Source organism: Cicer arietinum, chromosome 1 (assembly GCF_000331145.2).
Source record: "Cicer arietinum cultivar CDC Frontier isolate Library 1 chromosome 1, Cicar.CDCFrontier_v2.0, whole genome shotgun sequence".
Lineage (NCBI taxonomy): Eukaryota > Viridiplantae > Streptophyta > Magnoliopsida > Fabales > Fabaceae > Cicer > Cicer arietinum.
Genome location: NC_021160.2, coordinates 41988824 through 42001454, shown reverse-complemented (window position 1 = coordinate 42001454; position 12631 = coordinate 41988824). Strand labels below are relative to the sequence as shown.

General features: G+C 31.0%; 1 protein-coding gene across 1 annotated transcript; it reads left to right on the top strand.

Annotated features, from left to right (window-relative positions):
- Positions 1-1228: 1228 nt before the first annotated feature.
- On the top strand, positions 1229-2202 carry LOC140920240 (uncharacterized). The gene is made up of 2 exons (XM_073368220.1): positions 1229-1758; positions 1866-2202. Exons 1-2 carry the CDS (start codon positions 1254-1256, stop codon positions 1889-1891), a joined length of 531 nt encoding a protein of 176 aa, XP_073224321.1. The 5' UTR covers positions 1229-1253; the 3' UTR covers positions 1892-2202.
- The last annotated feature ends 10429 nt before the right edge of the window (positions 2203-12631 follow it).

Sequence of the window (12631 nt, the reverse complement as noted above, 5' to 3'; positions counted from 1 at the left end):
TGTGCTTGCTTCAAGCCTAAGGGAATCTGTCAACCAATCTGCATTACTTTGACCCCTAATTTAATAATAATAATTATCAAATAATTATCACCTAAGGGAATCTGTCAACCAATTTTATTTTATTTATTTTTTGATAAAAACAATAATTATCGAATACTAATGAAATAAAGTTTATATTAGTGAAAAATAATTTTTTATTTTTTTAATATTGTTTTGTTTGGATATAAATTTCTTTTTATTTATAAATATTGTTTTATTTGGATATAATAAATATATGTTCAAGTCAAGTTTGACATTTTTGAATGAGTTAATTGAAACTTGACGTCGCCAAAGTGACCTCTCTTGTCTAAATTGCTCGTGAAGAATGTCAAATGGCTGTGTATATGTTTATTCATGCGGGTATTGACCGGCCCAAAGGAAGGTTAATATTTGGCAGAATTACATGGTACACCTGCGATGATAAATGTGTGACAATTATTTGGTATACATGTGAGCAGTAAATCGGCCCAAAGGAAGGTTTATTGTTTGACATGTCTTATTGTCAATATTTGATCGTTGCAACAAGAGTACCACTAGCAGTTGGTGTTACTGTCCAAAGACTTGACATCAATGGTGCACTGGGTATCGGCCCAAAGGAATGTTAATATTTGACAGAATTACATGGTACACCTGCGATGATAAATGTGTGACAATTATTTGGTATATATGTGAGCAGTAAATCAGCCCAAAGGAAGGTTTATTGTTTGACATGTCTTATTGTCAATATTTGATTGTTGCAACAAGAGTACCACTAGCAGTTGGTGTTACTGTCCAAAGACTTGACATCAATGGTGCACTGGGTATCTTGAGATGGGTTAAATTCCATGATTTGAACATATGTATTTATTTATTTATTGATTTATTTTCCTATAATGTGAGTTTCTAAGTTTCGTTCTTTATTTAATTTACAGCATCGGTTGCTTCCATATCTGCAAATTTGAGTTCTATTCCTGTCCTTAATGGGACAAATTTTAAGGAATGGGAAGAGAACATTCTGATTGTTCTTGGCTGCATGGATCTAGACCTTGCATTAAGAATTGATCGACCCTCTACTCCTAAGGACTCTAGTTCTTCTGAAGAAAAATTAGAGTATGAGAAATGAGATCGCTCAAATCGCATAAGTCTTATGATCATAAAGCGTGACATTCCTGAGGTCTTTAGAGGTGCTGTCTCGGATGAGATAGATACAGCTAAAAAAAAAATTCCTTGCTGAGATGGAAAAACGCTTTGTAAAAAGTGATAAGGCTGAAACAAGTTCTTTGCTTCAGAATTTAATTTCCATGAAGTATCAAGGCAAGGGAAATATAAGAGAGCACATTATGATGATGTCCAACATTGCTTCTAAGCTTAAAGGTCTAAAGCTTGAGTTGTCAGATGACTTACTCATTCATTTAGTATTGCTGTCTCTTCCTTCGCAATTCAGTCAGTTTAAGGTGACTTATAATTGTCAAAAGGAGAAATGGACTCTTAATGAGCTCATTTCATTATGTGTGCAAGAAGAGGACAGGCTGAAGCAAGATAGGACTGAAAGTGCTCACTTTACTAGCATCTCTAAATACAAGGGCAAAAGGAAAAGAATTGAGGAGCCCAAGAACAAATCTGCTGCTAAGGGTCCAGAACAAAAGAAACAGACTAAGGATAACAACTGCTTCTTCTGCAAGAGTTCTGGACACGTGAAGAAGGATTGTGCCAAATATCACGCTTGGCGTGTTAAGAAAGGTATGATTCTGTCTTTGGTCTGTTCTGAGGTTAATTTAGCTTCAGTACCTGGAAACACTTGGTGGTTAGACTCTGGTGCAACTACTAACATCAGTGTTTCAATGCAGGGTTGCCTGAACTTCCGAAAGCCTAGTGATACTGAAAGATGCATCTATGTAGGAGATGGGAAGAAGGTAGAAGTTGAAGCCATAGGAAAATTTAGATTATTATTAAGTTCCGGTCATTATTTGGATTTAAAAGACACTTTTGTTGTACCGTCATTTAGACGGAATTTGATCTCTATTTCTTATTTGGACAAATCAGGATATTATTGTTCATTCGGGAATAAAGAATTTACTTTGTCTTTAAATTCGAATGTTGTTGGAACCGGTTTACTTTCTGGTTATGATAATCTTTATTTGTTAGAAACTGTGGCTAACTATAATGAAACCTTGAATGTGGAATCACGTGGTACTAAGCGGAAAATTGACAATTTCAATTCAGGAGTGCTTTGGCACAAACGTCTAGGTCACATCTCTAAAAATAGAGTTGAACGACTTGTGTCAGATGGAATTTTAGATTCCATTGACTTCACAGACCTTAATGTTTGTGTAGCATGCATTAAAGGAAAACAGACTAAAGATAAGAAATTAGGCGCATATAGAGCTACAGACGTCTTAGAATTGATACATACGGACATCTGTGGGCCATTTCCAACTCCTTCTTGGAATGGTCAACAATATTTTATATCATTCATAGACGATTACTCTAGATATGCCTACCTTTACCTAATTCACGAAAAGTCCCAATCAATAGACGTGTTCAAATCCTTTAAGGCAGAAGTTGAGAATCAACTTAATAAAAGAATTAAAAAGGTCAAATCTGATCGTGGTGGTGAATACTACGGCAGATATGACGGTTCAGGTGAACAACGTCCGGGACCATTTGCCAAATACCTAGAGGAATGTGGAATCGTCCCACAATACACTATGCCGGGGTCACCCAGCATGAATGGTGTAGCTGAAAGACGAAACAGGACTCTTAAGGATATGGTAAGGAGTATGATTTGTCATTCCACCTTGCCAGAGTCACTCTGGGGAGAGGCATTAAAAACAGCAGCATACATTCTTAATAGAGTACCAACTAAGGCAGCGGCTAAAACACCTTATGAGCTTTGGATTGGGCGTAAGCCTAGCCTGAAGCACTTTCATGTTTGGGGATGTCCAGCTGAGGCAAGGCCTTATAGGCCGAATGAAAAGAAATTTGAACCCCGAACAATTAGCAGCTATTTTATAGGGTACTCAGAAAAATCAAGGGGCTATAAATTTTATGATCCTAATTTGAGAACAATTTTTGAGACGGGAACGGCAACGTTCTTTGAGGATATTGAGTTTGGGGGGAAGATTAAGGTTAAAGATTTTGTCTTTGAGGAAGAATCTGTAACAATTCCAGAACTGATTCTTCCACCAATTGACTTTCCCATTATTGAACAAACTCAAGATGATCTGGTTGTTCAGGAAGAACAAAATCCAGATCAAATTCAAGATCCTCAAGAACAAGTGCCTCAAGAGCCAGCTCCATTGCGGAGATCCACTAGAGAAAGGAAAAATGCTATTTCGGATGATTATGTAGTATTTATCAATGAGGTAGAGGAAAATGTTGGCATGACGGAAGACGACCCAGTCAACTTTCATCAAGCCATGCAAGATTCTCGTTCAGATAAGTGGATCGAAGCAATGAATGAGGAGTACAAGTCTATGCAAGACAATTCAGTTTGGGAACTTATCCCATTACCTGAAGGAAAGAAACCCATTGGTTGCAAATGGATTTTTAAAACCAAGCGGGATTCCAATGGTAATGTGGAGAGATATAAGGCACGTCTTGTAGCTAAGGGTTATACTCAAAAGGAAGGGATTGATTATAAAGAGACTTTCTCTCCGGTTTCATCGAAGGACTCTTTAAGAATAATCATGGCTCTTGTTGCTCACTTTAATTTGGAGCTTCATCAAATGGATGTAAAAACAGCTTTTCTCAATGGCGACATTGATGAGACGATCTATATGGTGCAGCCAGAAAACTTTGTGTTGGGAGACCCAAAGAATATGGTGTGCAAACTAAGAAAATCCATTTATGGGCTAAAACAAGCTTCTCGTCAATGGTACCATAAATTTCATCAAGTAATTCTCTCATTTGGTTTTGAGATGAATACAGTTGATGATTGTGTGTATCATAAGTTCAGTGGGAGCAGACATATTTTCCTGGTCTTGTATGTTGATGACATACTGCTTGCCACTAACGATATAGGCATGTTGCACGAAACTAAGAAATTTCTATCAAAGCATTTTGAGATGAAAGATCTTGGTGACGCCTCTTTTGTATTAGGAATTCAGATACACCGAGACAGATCTCGAGGTATTCTTGGATTGTCACAAAAGAGCTATATCGATAAGGTTCTCAAAAGGTTTGGGTTACAGGATTGCAAACCAGGGGACACCCCAGTTGCTAAGGGAGACAAGTTTAGTCTCAAACAGTGCCCTAAGGGAAGTTTGGAAATTCAAGAAATGCAAAAGATCCCTTATGCTTCAGCTGTAGGGAGTCTTATGTATGCCCAAGTATGTACGCGTCCAGACATAGCGTTCATAGTAGGGATTTTAGGCAGATATTTAAGCAATCCAGGTCTTGACCATTGGAAAGCAGCCAAGAGGGTCATGAGATATTTGAAGAGAACAAGAAACTACATGCTCACATATAGGAGGTCAGACCAGTTAGAGATCACTGGGTACTCTGACTCGGATTTTGCGGGATGCCAAGACAGCTTAAGATCAACTTCAGGCTATGTCTTTCTGTTAGCTGGTGGAGCAGTTTCTTGGCGTAGTGCCAAGCAAGGTCTTACTGCCTCATCAACCATGGCAGCAGAATTCGTAGCAATTCATGAGGCATCTGACCAGGGCATTTGGCTGAGAAATTTTGTCACAGGGCTGCAAATAGTTGAAGGGATTGAAAGACCACTCAAGTTGTATTGTGACAATAGATCAGCAGTCCTGTATTCTAACAATAATAGGAGCTCAACCAAGTCAAAGCACATTGACATTAAGTTCCTAGTTGTTAAAGAGAAGGTACAAAGTGGACAGATATCCATAGAACACTTAAGGACAAACTCCATGATTGCGGATCCACTCACTAAAGGTCTACCACCCAAGGTCTTTCATGAGCATACTGCTCACATGGGTGTGCTACAGTTTGAGGAATCTTGATTTTAGTGGGAGTTTCGTCCATTATGTAATTCATGTTCTATGTTTAATTGTAAAGTACAAATACATTGTATTTGGACTTTCTGATCAGAAATAAAGTTTAAAGTATTCAGTTTTTGGTTACTTTGTACATTTAAGTTATGGTATGATCTCATTCGATAAAGTAGGACCAGTTGAAAATTGACATGCATTGACCAACTTCATGTAATTTTCATGCTACACTTTTCATAATGGGTCTATGTCATTTAGTTGTGTCAGTACGGGTGATCATTGATGGGTTTAGTTATGCTTATTATGACGAAAGCCTCTTTGGTTCCATGTGCTGATATGATTAATGGACGAGACAATTTGGATTATACTCAAGGTAATTATAATGACATTTTTGACGTCATAAAGTCTAACACACTCCTAAGGATACATGTGTGACCAGTGGGAGATTGTAAGATTTATGGGTCACATATGTAATTAATTAATAAAGTGTGTTAGGGTCATTATATAATTAGCCAATAAACTAGGGGTCAAATAATGTATAATAGTTTATGGCTAAAGAGCATAATAGTTGTGAAAATTAATAGTGTAGATACCAGGCAGTTTTTAATTTAATGAGGGGCTGAATTGGAAATACTGCAATTTGGGATATAACTAATAGTAGTTATATATAGGGGTAATGGTCCCCAAGGCAAACACAACAAGAGTATTCAATTTCAAAACCCTGAAGGAGAAAACTCTCTGGTTCTCTCTATCCCCATCAAGAGAGCAAGGTCTTCAGGGTGTTTTGCTGAGGAAGATCACCCAACCCATTGGCTCTATCATCATCATCTCAGAATTTCATTAATGACAATTCCCACATGTACGCTTCCGCCTTTGGCTATTCATCATGTAATTGATATGGATTGTTGAGCACAACGTTATTAAGGTTTTTCCAACATTTGCCCCTCTTAAAAATAGTATTACTTCATTAGTCTTTATTTTTTATTTTTTATTGTCTCATTAGCAAAAGAAAAATATTTTAGACAAAATCTCACTTCATGATTTTCGATATAATGTTTATTATTTTATTTCAATTCTTTGTCAAATCAATATTATGAACCTAAAATTCATTATACTATTTACGACAAAGATTTACATTCAATGATATATAAGAATAATTTGTAAATTTTTTACAATCTTTTAATTATTTACAATTTTTTTTAATCAATGTGAAATACCTTAAAATAAAGTAACACTTAAAATGGGATATTGAATGTATTAATTGTCATGTGTTTCTTTTTTTGCTTTTATGTTAAAATAATCTTAAGGGTCTGTTTAGTTCAACAAAGAAGAGAGGGGAATTTTATAAAAGAGAGGAGAAGAAAAGTTGAAGCATGTTTGATTAAAAAAAAATATAGGAGAAAATATAATTTTAATAGTTTTGTGTTTGGTTTAATGAGAATTGATAAATTTTTAAATTTTTTTTTTGTTATACGGAGTCTTTAACCTCCTCCAAATTCTCCGAAGTAGATGGAAAGCAAAATAAGTTCTAAGAAGGATTTTGGACTATGGATCATTACCGTTGTTAAGTCTGTATTTTCCTTTTTCGAGGAAGTGCGTTTAGCAAAATCACCCGTTTCTTATCTTCAATTCATTTTGCTGTTTTGGGCTGTGTTAAGCCCCCAATCTTTTTTACTGTATGTGATATCCATATATATATTTTTGAATAGAATAGTAGAGAATAGTATATTTATACACCATCTTGAGGTAAACATTGAACAATATGGATGAATTTTAAATTGAATAATGAGTATACCCTTCGTATGGATCGAAACTCTGTCCTATGTAACCAGTAGAAAGAGAGATTTATGGTAATTAAACAAATATTCACGCTATCTTCCAATTTACTTTATGAAAATGCTTCCTTTTTTAGTTTTTAAAATATGTTTTCATTTTATTCGCTAATAAAAAAGTTAAAAAAAGGTAATTTTTTTTAAGTGAACAATTAAAAATATTTAAAAAAATAAAAAAGAAATGTATTTTTATAATATTTTTATTAATTTGTATTTTATTTTTATAACAATTATTTGTTTCATAAGTTTTTTTATCAAAGTAAAATAAATAAATATTTTAAGAAATAAAAACATGAAATGTTTTCACATAGACTCTAATATTGTCTTACCATCTCAATATTATAGATTTATACAAAGCTTATATACTTTTATCTTATACATATGAATCATTTTTTTTGTTTTAGTTTATGCAAAAATAAAATTGCTATTATTGTTGAATTTGAAAGTTAATCAAAGAATCAATTAATACCTCTCAACTATATTCTTTTTTTTCTTTCAAACGATTACGCCAAGAAAAAACTATGTCTTGTGTTTGTGAGCTCTTTAACTCTTCTAAAGAATATTTTGTGAACTACTAAACTAATGGAAAAAAGTAAAATTGTAAAATAGAATGATAAATGATACATAATTGCGAGAGAAAAAGATAAATTGATCGATTGTGTGTCAAAAATAAAATGTACAATGAGTATTTATCGACAAACTAATCCTACTTGTCAAGACATCGTGGCCTACAAAATATAGTCTAGTTCCCCTTAATCGGCTAACCTCGCATGTAGTGCATGTTTCTGTCCGTGATTGGTTGTAGGTGGTGCCTCATGTTTGGGTCAGTTTCCCTCAACTTCGCGACAATATATCCACTTATATTCATGTTTTTGTATATATATATATATATATATATATATATATATATATATATATGTATTTCAGTTAATAGAGACTAAAAACATGTAACATGAGTCTTACAATTGAATTGTCATGTTTCACGTGCTTTTTGACATTGCCACGACCCTGTTCGGGTTTTTTGACTTGAGAATTTTTTTCCTTGTAAATGATTGCTCTTAATTTTCTTTATCTCTATTCATCTATTTAGACACCGACTAAATCCGATTCAGTTGACTAATATGTTAGATTATTTTTCCGCGTAAACAAATTTATACCTTGTAATTTTCATGAAGGTTTCAAAAGAGTTAATGTGTTTTTCAATTGAAAAAACGTTGAAATAACTAATTTTTTATGACATGATGTGGGTGACAATACAAATTATATTGACTGTAATATATTTGATTGTTAAAATATTAATTTCCTTTTATTAATTTTTTAGTCAATTACTCAACTTTATTTACCTTATGATAAAAAATAGTTGGTGTTTTACTAGGTTCAACCTTTAATCATAAGTAGCTAAACTATCTTTATACTACTTTTGCTCCGTTTATCGTATAAGAATCGATTCAAGAAGAGGTTCTCATCAACAAGAAATTTTAATATGCGACATCCTTTGTTGCTCTGTCTTACAATTCATAAGCTAATCACGTTGATTTCATCATTTTCGCTCCAAATTTGGAATGTCTTTCATTCTTTGAGTTTATTTTGACAACCAATGTGTCCTTCCCGAAGCATATCAATTATGTATTCGCAACACCACCACATAATTCAAATATTATCTTTGATCTTGATAGATAATCTACGACTCTATTTTGTGCCTCCTCGTGATTTCTTGATTTATATAAGTGGTAATTAAATTGTTTTTTCCACAGTGAAATCTATAGATGGTTGTAATTCAAGATTATTGTGATCATATCTCTGTCAACTTGAACTAGGGTATTAAAGGAATGAAAAGTGTGCCATTCTCTTTTTTAGTAAATTTTTTTACTCCTACTTCATGGTGTACTTAAGTTAATAATAATATATGTGAAACAGATGCAATAATTTACTGAGATTTATTCACTGTTCATTTATAAAGTGGAGATTTAAATTTCTCTTTATAACTGTGAACATGTCCTCCACAAGGGCTTTGGTAAAGACATAAGTCTGAATATGGTCATTATCAATAAATTTGTGTCAAAAATACCATTTTGAATGAGAAGTGTCGACAATACACTCTTTAAAGCAGTTTTTCTAATACAATTTATTTGATTGGTTAAAATATAAATAGGTCCCACCAAATCAAGAGGATTCCATATAAATTTTGTCGAACCCATGTAATTTTAACCGATAAAAAAGAGTGTGTTAGAGAGTTTGTTACTAGCACTATTCATTTTGAAAATAGTCTCTTATGAAGTGATGTTTAATTTCCAAATTTTTTATACGAATATTACTGAAAAATGTTTATTTTCTTTTAGAAATAACTAATTAATTTTTTTTTCTCATTAAAAGAACGCAATGTAATTTACTAAAATATTATTTATTTATTCATTTGCAAAATTAATATTCCAATTATTAGATCAATATTCATTTATGGTCCAAAATAAAATAAATTCTCTTTAAGTGAAATTCAAAAGAAACAATGTTGGATGAAATTAATGACATTCAATTTTTTTCTAGCTAATGAAATATCACGTCTGCATTTTTATTAAAAGTTAATGATGAAGAGTAAATAACTTTACAATGTGCCGTAAAAATTTAGTAATACAAAATATTATTTTTAAGTAAAATATAATTTTCCAACGTGCGCACCAATCAAACGTCATTCATGCAACTCTTTGAAATCATTAGTACCTAAATGTTGGTGTAAGGGGTCAGTTCATCCCACAACAAAATTAAACCAAATAATAAATTAACATCCATAAAATATGAATATAAAATCTTTTCGTAATAAAAGATTTTAAAAAAATTGATTCTTTAATAGTTCTTAAAGGTGTATCAAAAGTCATAGAATGTATCTAAATAAATCAAGTAGCAATCGTATAGCAAATAATTACATCAAAATAAAATAACATAAAAATGTATGCAAGTCACGAATGCTCCTAAACATATATGATCCGGATATAACCAGCCACACAGGCGTCCACACAGAAGTTACCCATACCAATGGGGAGAATTAAACCAGCCACACAGGCGTCCACAAAGATGCATATGATATGTCATGAAATGATAATGATGCTCAAAGATACATATCACCACCCAATTAGATAATCACATAAATCACAAGCCACTTAGGCAACCACAAAGATAACAATATTTAAAACACAAATCAACAGCCACTTAGGCAACCACAAAGATAACAATATTTAAAATACAAATCACCAGCCACTTAGGCAACCACAAAGATAACAATATTTAAAATGCAAATCATAACAATATTTAGAATGCAAATCACCAACCACTTTGGCAACCACAAAGATAAAAATATTTAAAATACAAACCACCAACCAAACCACTTAGACAACCACATAGATAAAATATTCAAAACACAGATCATAAGCCACTTAGTCAACCACAAAAATAATATTATTAAAACACAAATCAAGGTTTGCCGCTAAACACATCACAAAAATCAACTTAATCATGTTATCATAATTAAAATTAAAACTTTACACCAATTCCCCCAAGACTCATATAGATTTCTTAAAAATCAAAACTTTGAAATGAAATAGCACAAAAATCGAAACTTTAAATTAAAGACATCCTAAAAAAAATATTACTCATGAGATCAAATAAAAATCATAGCTTTATAATTAAGTACACATAAACAACACACAAATAATAACTTTACATCAAATATATGACATCAAACATATTACTCATGTTATAATAATAAAAATCGAAATTTATAATTAAGTTTATCAAAGCAAACATATTACTCATAAAAATAAAATATTATAGTTAAATTCTTTAAGGCAATTAAAAATCAATATTTTTCTTTTAAGACAACAAGTTTTATATCAATATCTTACAAACTATTAATTTAATATCTAGCCTAACATTGCATGGGGAAAAGCCCTTACCTTAGGCGCTTTCTTTCTTAACACCTCTAAATTTGCACGAGAAATAGCTCACGAGGCAGTAATGAATTCAACACCGATAGATATTAGAATTTACGACTCAGAAAATTATTTTGAGAGTGTAAGAATGACAAATATGTGTGATAGAGATTGTCACATCACCCTTTTAATTTTTTTATCTAATAGTTACGAAACCAAAAATTTCATAGAATTATTTTTGTAGACAATTATAATAAAATTATAATTTTAGTTTAAAAGAGATGAATGCATGAGATACAAAAAGGACAATAGTCTTTTTGTGTCCTCTCTTAATTGCACAAAAAATTTATAATTAAATTTATAATTTTTCTTTAAAAAAATAAATTAAAGGTGTTTAAAGTGAATTAATGCACATTATGCCAAGAAAACACCATGAATTGTCATAAAATCTTGTCATAAAGAAGAGTAAAAGAATGAGTCAAGTCACTAATTTTGTTTTTATAGGATGGACCAAAAATATTTTCAAAACACTTATACATAAAGGTTGGTTTCACTAACTCTATAATATCTCCTAAAATGAATACTTTTTTGGTCGCAAATGAAACTAACAAACAATATAACTTATATAAATTCTAATTTAATTAAATAATTCAACTAATATTTTATCAACTAAAATAAATCAAGAAAGACAAGAATACCACTCACACATAACAAAATAAAACAAACATATCTAACCCATCAATTTCATGATTATCGAAACTAATCAAATAAAAATGTCCATTTATGAAATAATGACATCATAAATAGTCCCCATGTAATTGTCACGTCAAAACAATTAAATAAAAATGAAGATTATAATTATTTAGGTAGAATAGAGTGTGATAAAAATTTGATAAAATTTAATTTGATTTATTTACACATAGAATAATTATTAATTTAATAATAGCAATTACTAAAAAGATACACATATAATATATATGAAAATTTTGGGGTGTTACAATACTTACCCCTTTAAAAATAGTTTCGTCCTCGAAATTAAGAGGAAAAACAAATGGGCAAGCTACATACACTAATTGACACATCTCTCAAAAATCAAGTAAATTTTCGAATCCCCATTAGTGTTACAAAAATTTCTTGATTAACAACAATTCAACTGAAATATAAAAACTTGAATTGTATAAAAGTTAGTTGCTAAACACATAAACTAGTTAAAGCAAACCAATGAGCATATAAAGAAAAATAAAAGAGACAAAATTGAGAATGTCATTTATTAAAATAGAGCAAATTTAGAATTATATGTTGATAGCAATACTTTAAAATTTTAAAGATAGAACAAGATGGAAATCATAGACCGTTTCATTAAAAAATCATTTCTATATAGAAATTGATTTAATTGTGTTTATTTATTTATTATAGAATATAATTTGAGAATTTGACAAGGCAATACTAATATGCAAAATTCATTGATAATAATGTATAATGATAATAATAATAATAATAATAATAATAATAATAATAATAATAATAATAATAATAAACAATAATAATCACAATAATAATAATAATAATAATAATAATATAAGACTTAAAATTTATTAATGAAATTAAAAATCATTGAAACTCAAATAAAATTAACATATTCATAAATCTCACTTATTTAATTTTATTAAATTCCATAAATTCGATACATTTATCATTATTAATAGCACACACATATTGTAACTTATCTCATAAAGACAATGCAAAATAAAATAAATCTTGATAGACTTTTTAATAGGTAAAATAAATTTTCAAGGATAGTAAAAACAAATTATTGTTATCGCCTTCTTCGAAATTAAGTCACCGTGATTAAGCTCTTATATTCATTTACTAATAATCATATTAATATTTTTTTTCTTCT

What these genes read in the sequence shown, in the direction of transcription:
- LOC140920240 (XM_073368220.1), top strand. Translation starts at nt 1,254, where the DNA reads ATGGAAAAACGCTTTGTAAAAAGTGATAAGGCTGAAACAAGTTCTTTG. An exon ending in CGCTTGGCGTGTTAAGAAAG is followed by an intron (nt 1,759 to 1,865) that starts GTATGATTCTGT and finishes GTTTCAATGCAG; the next exon opens with GGTTGCCTGAACTTCCGAAA.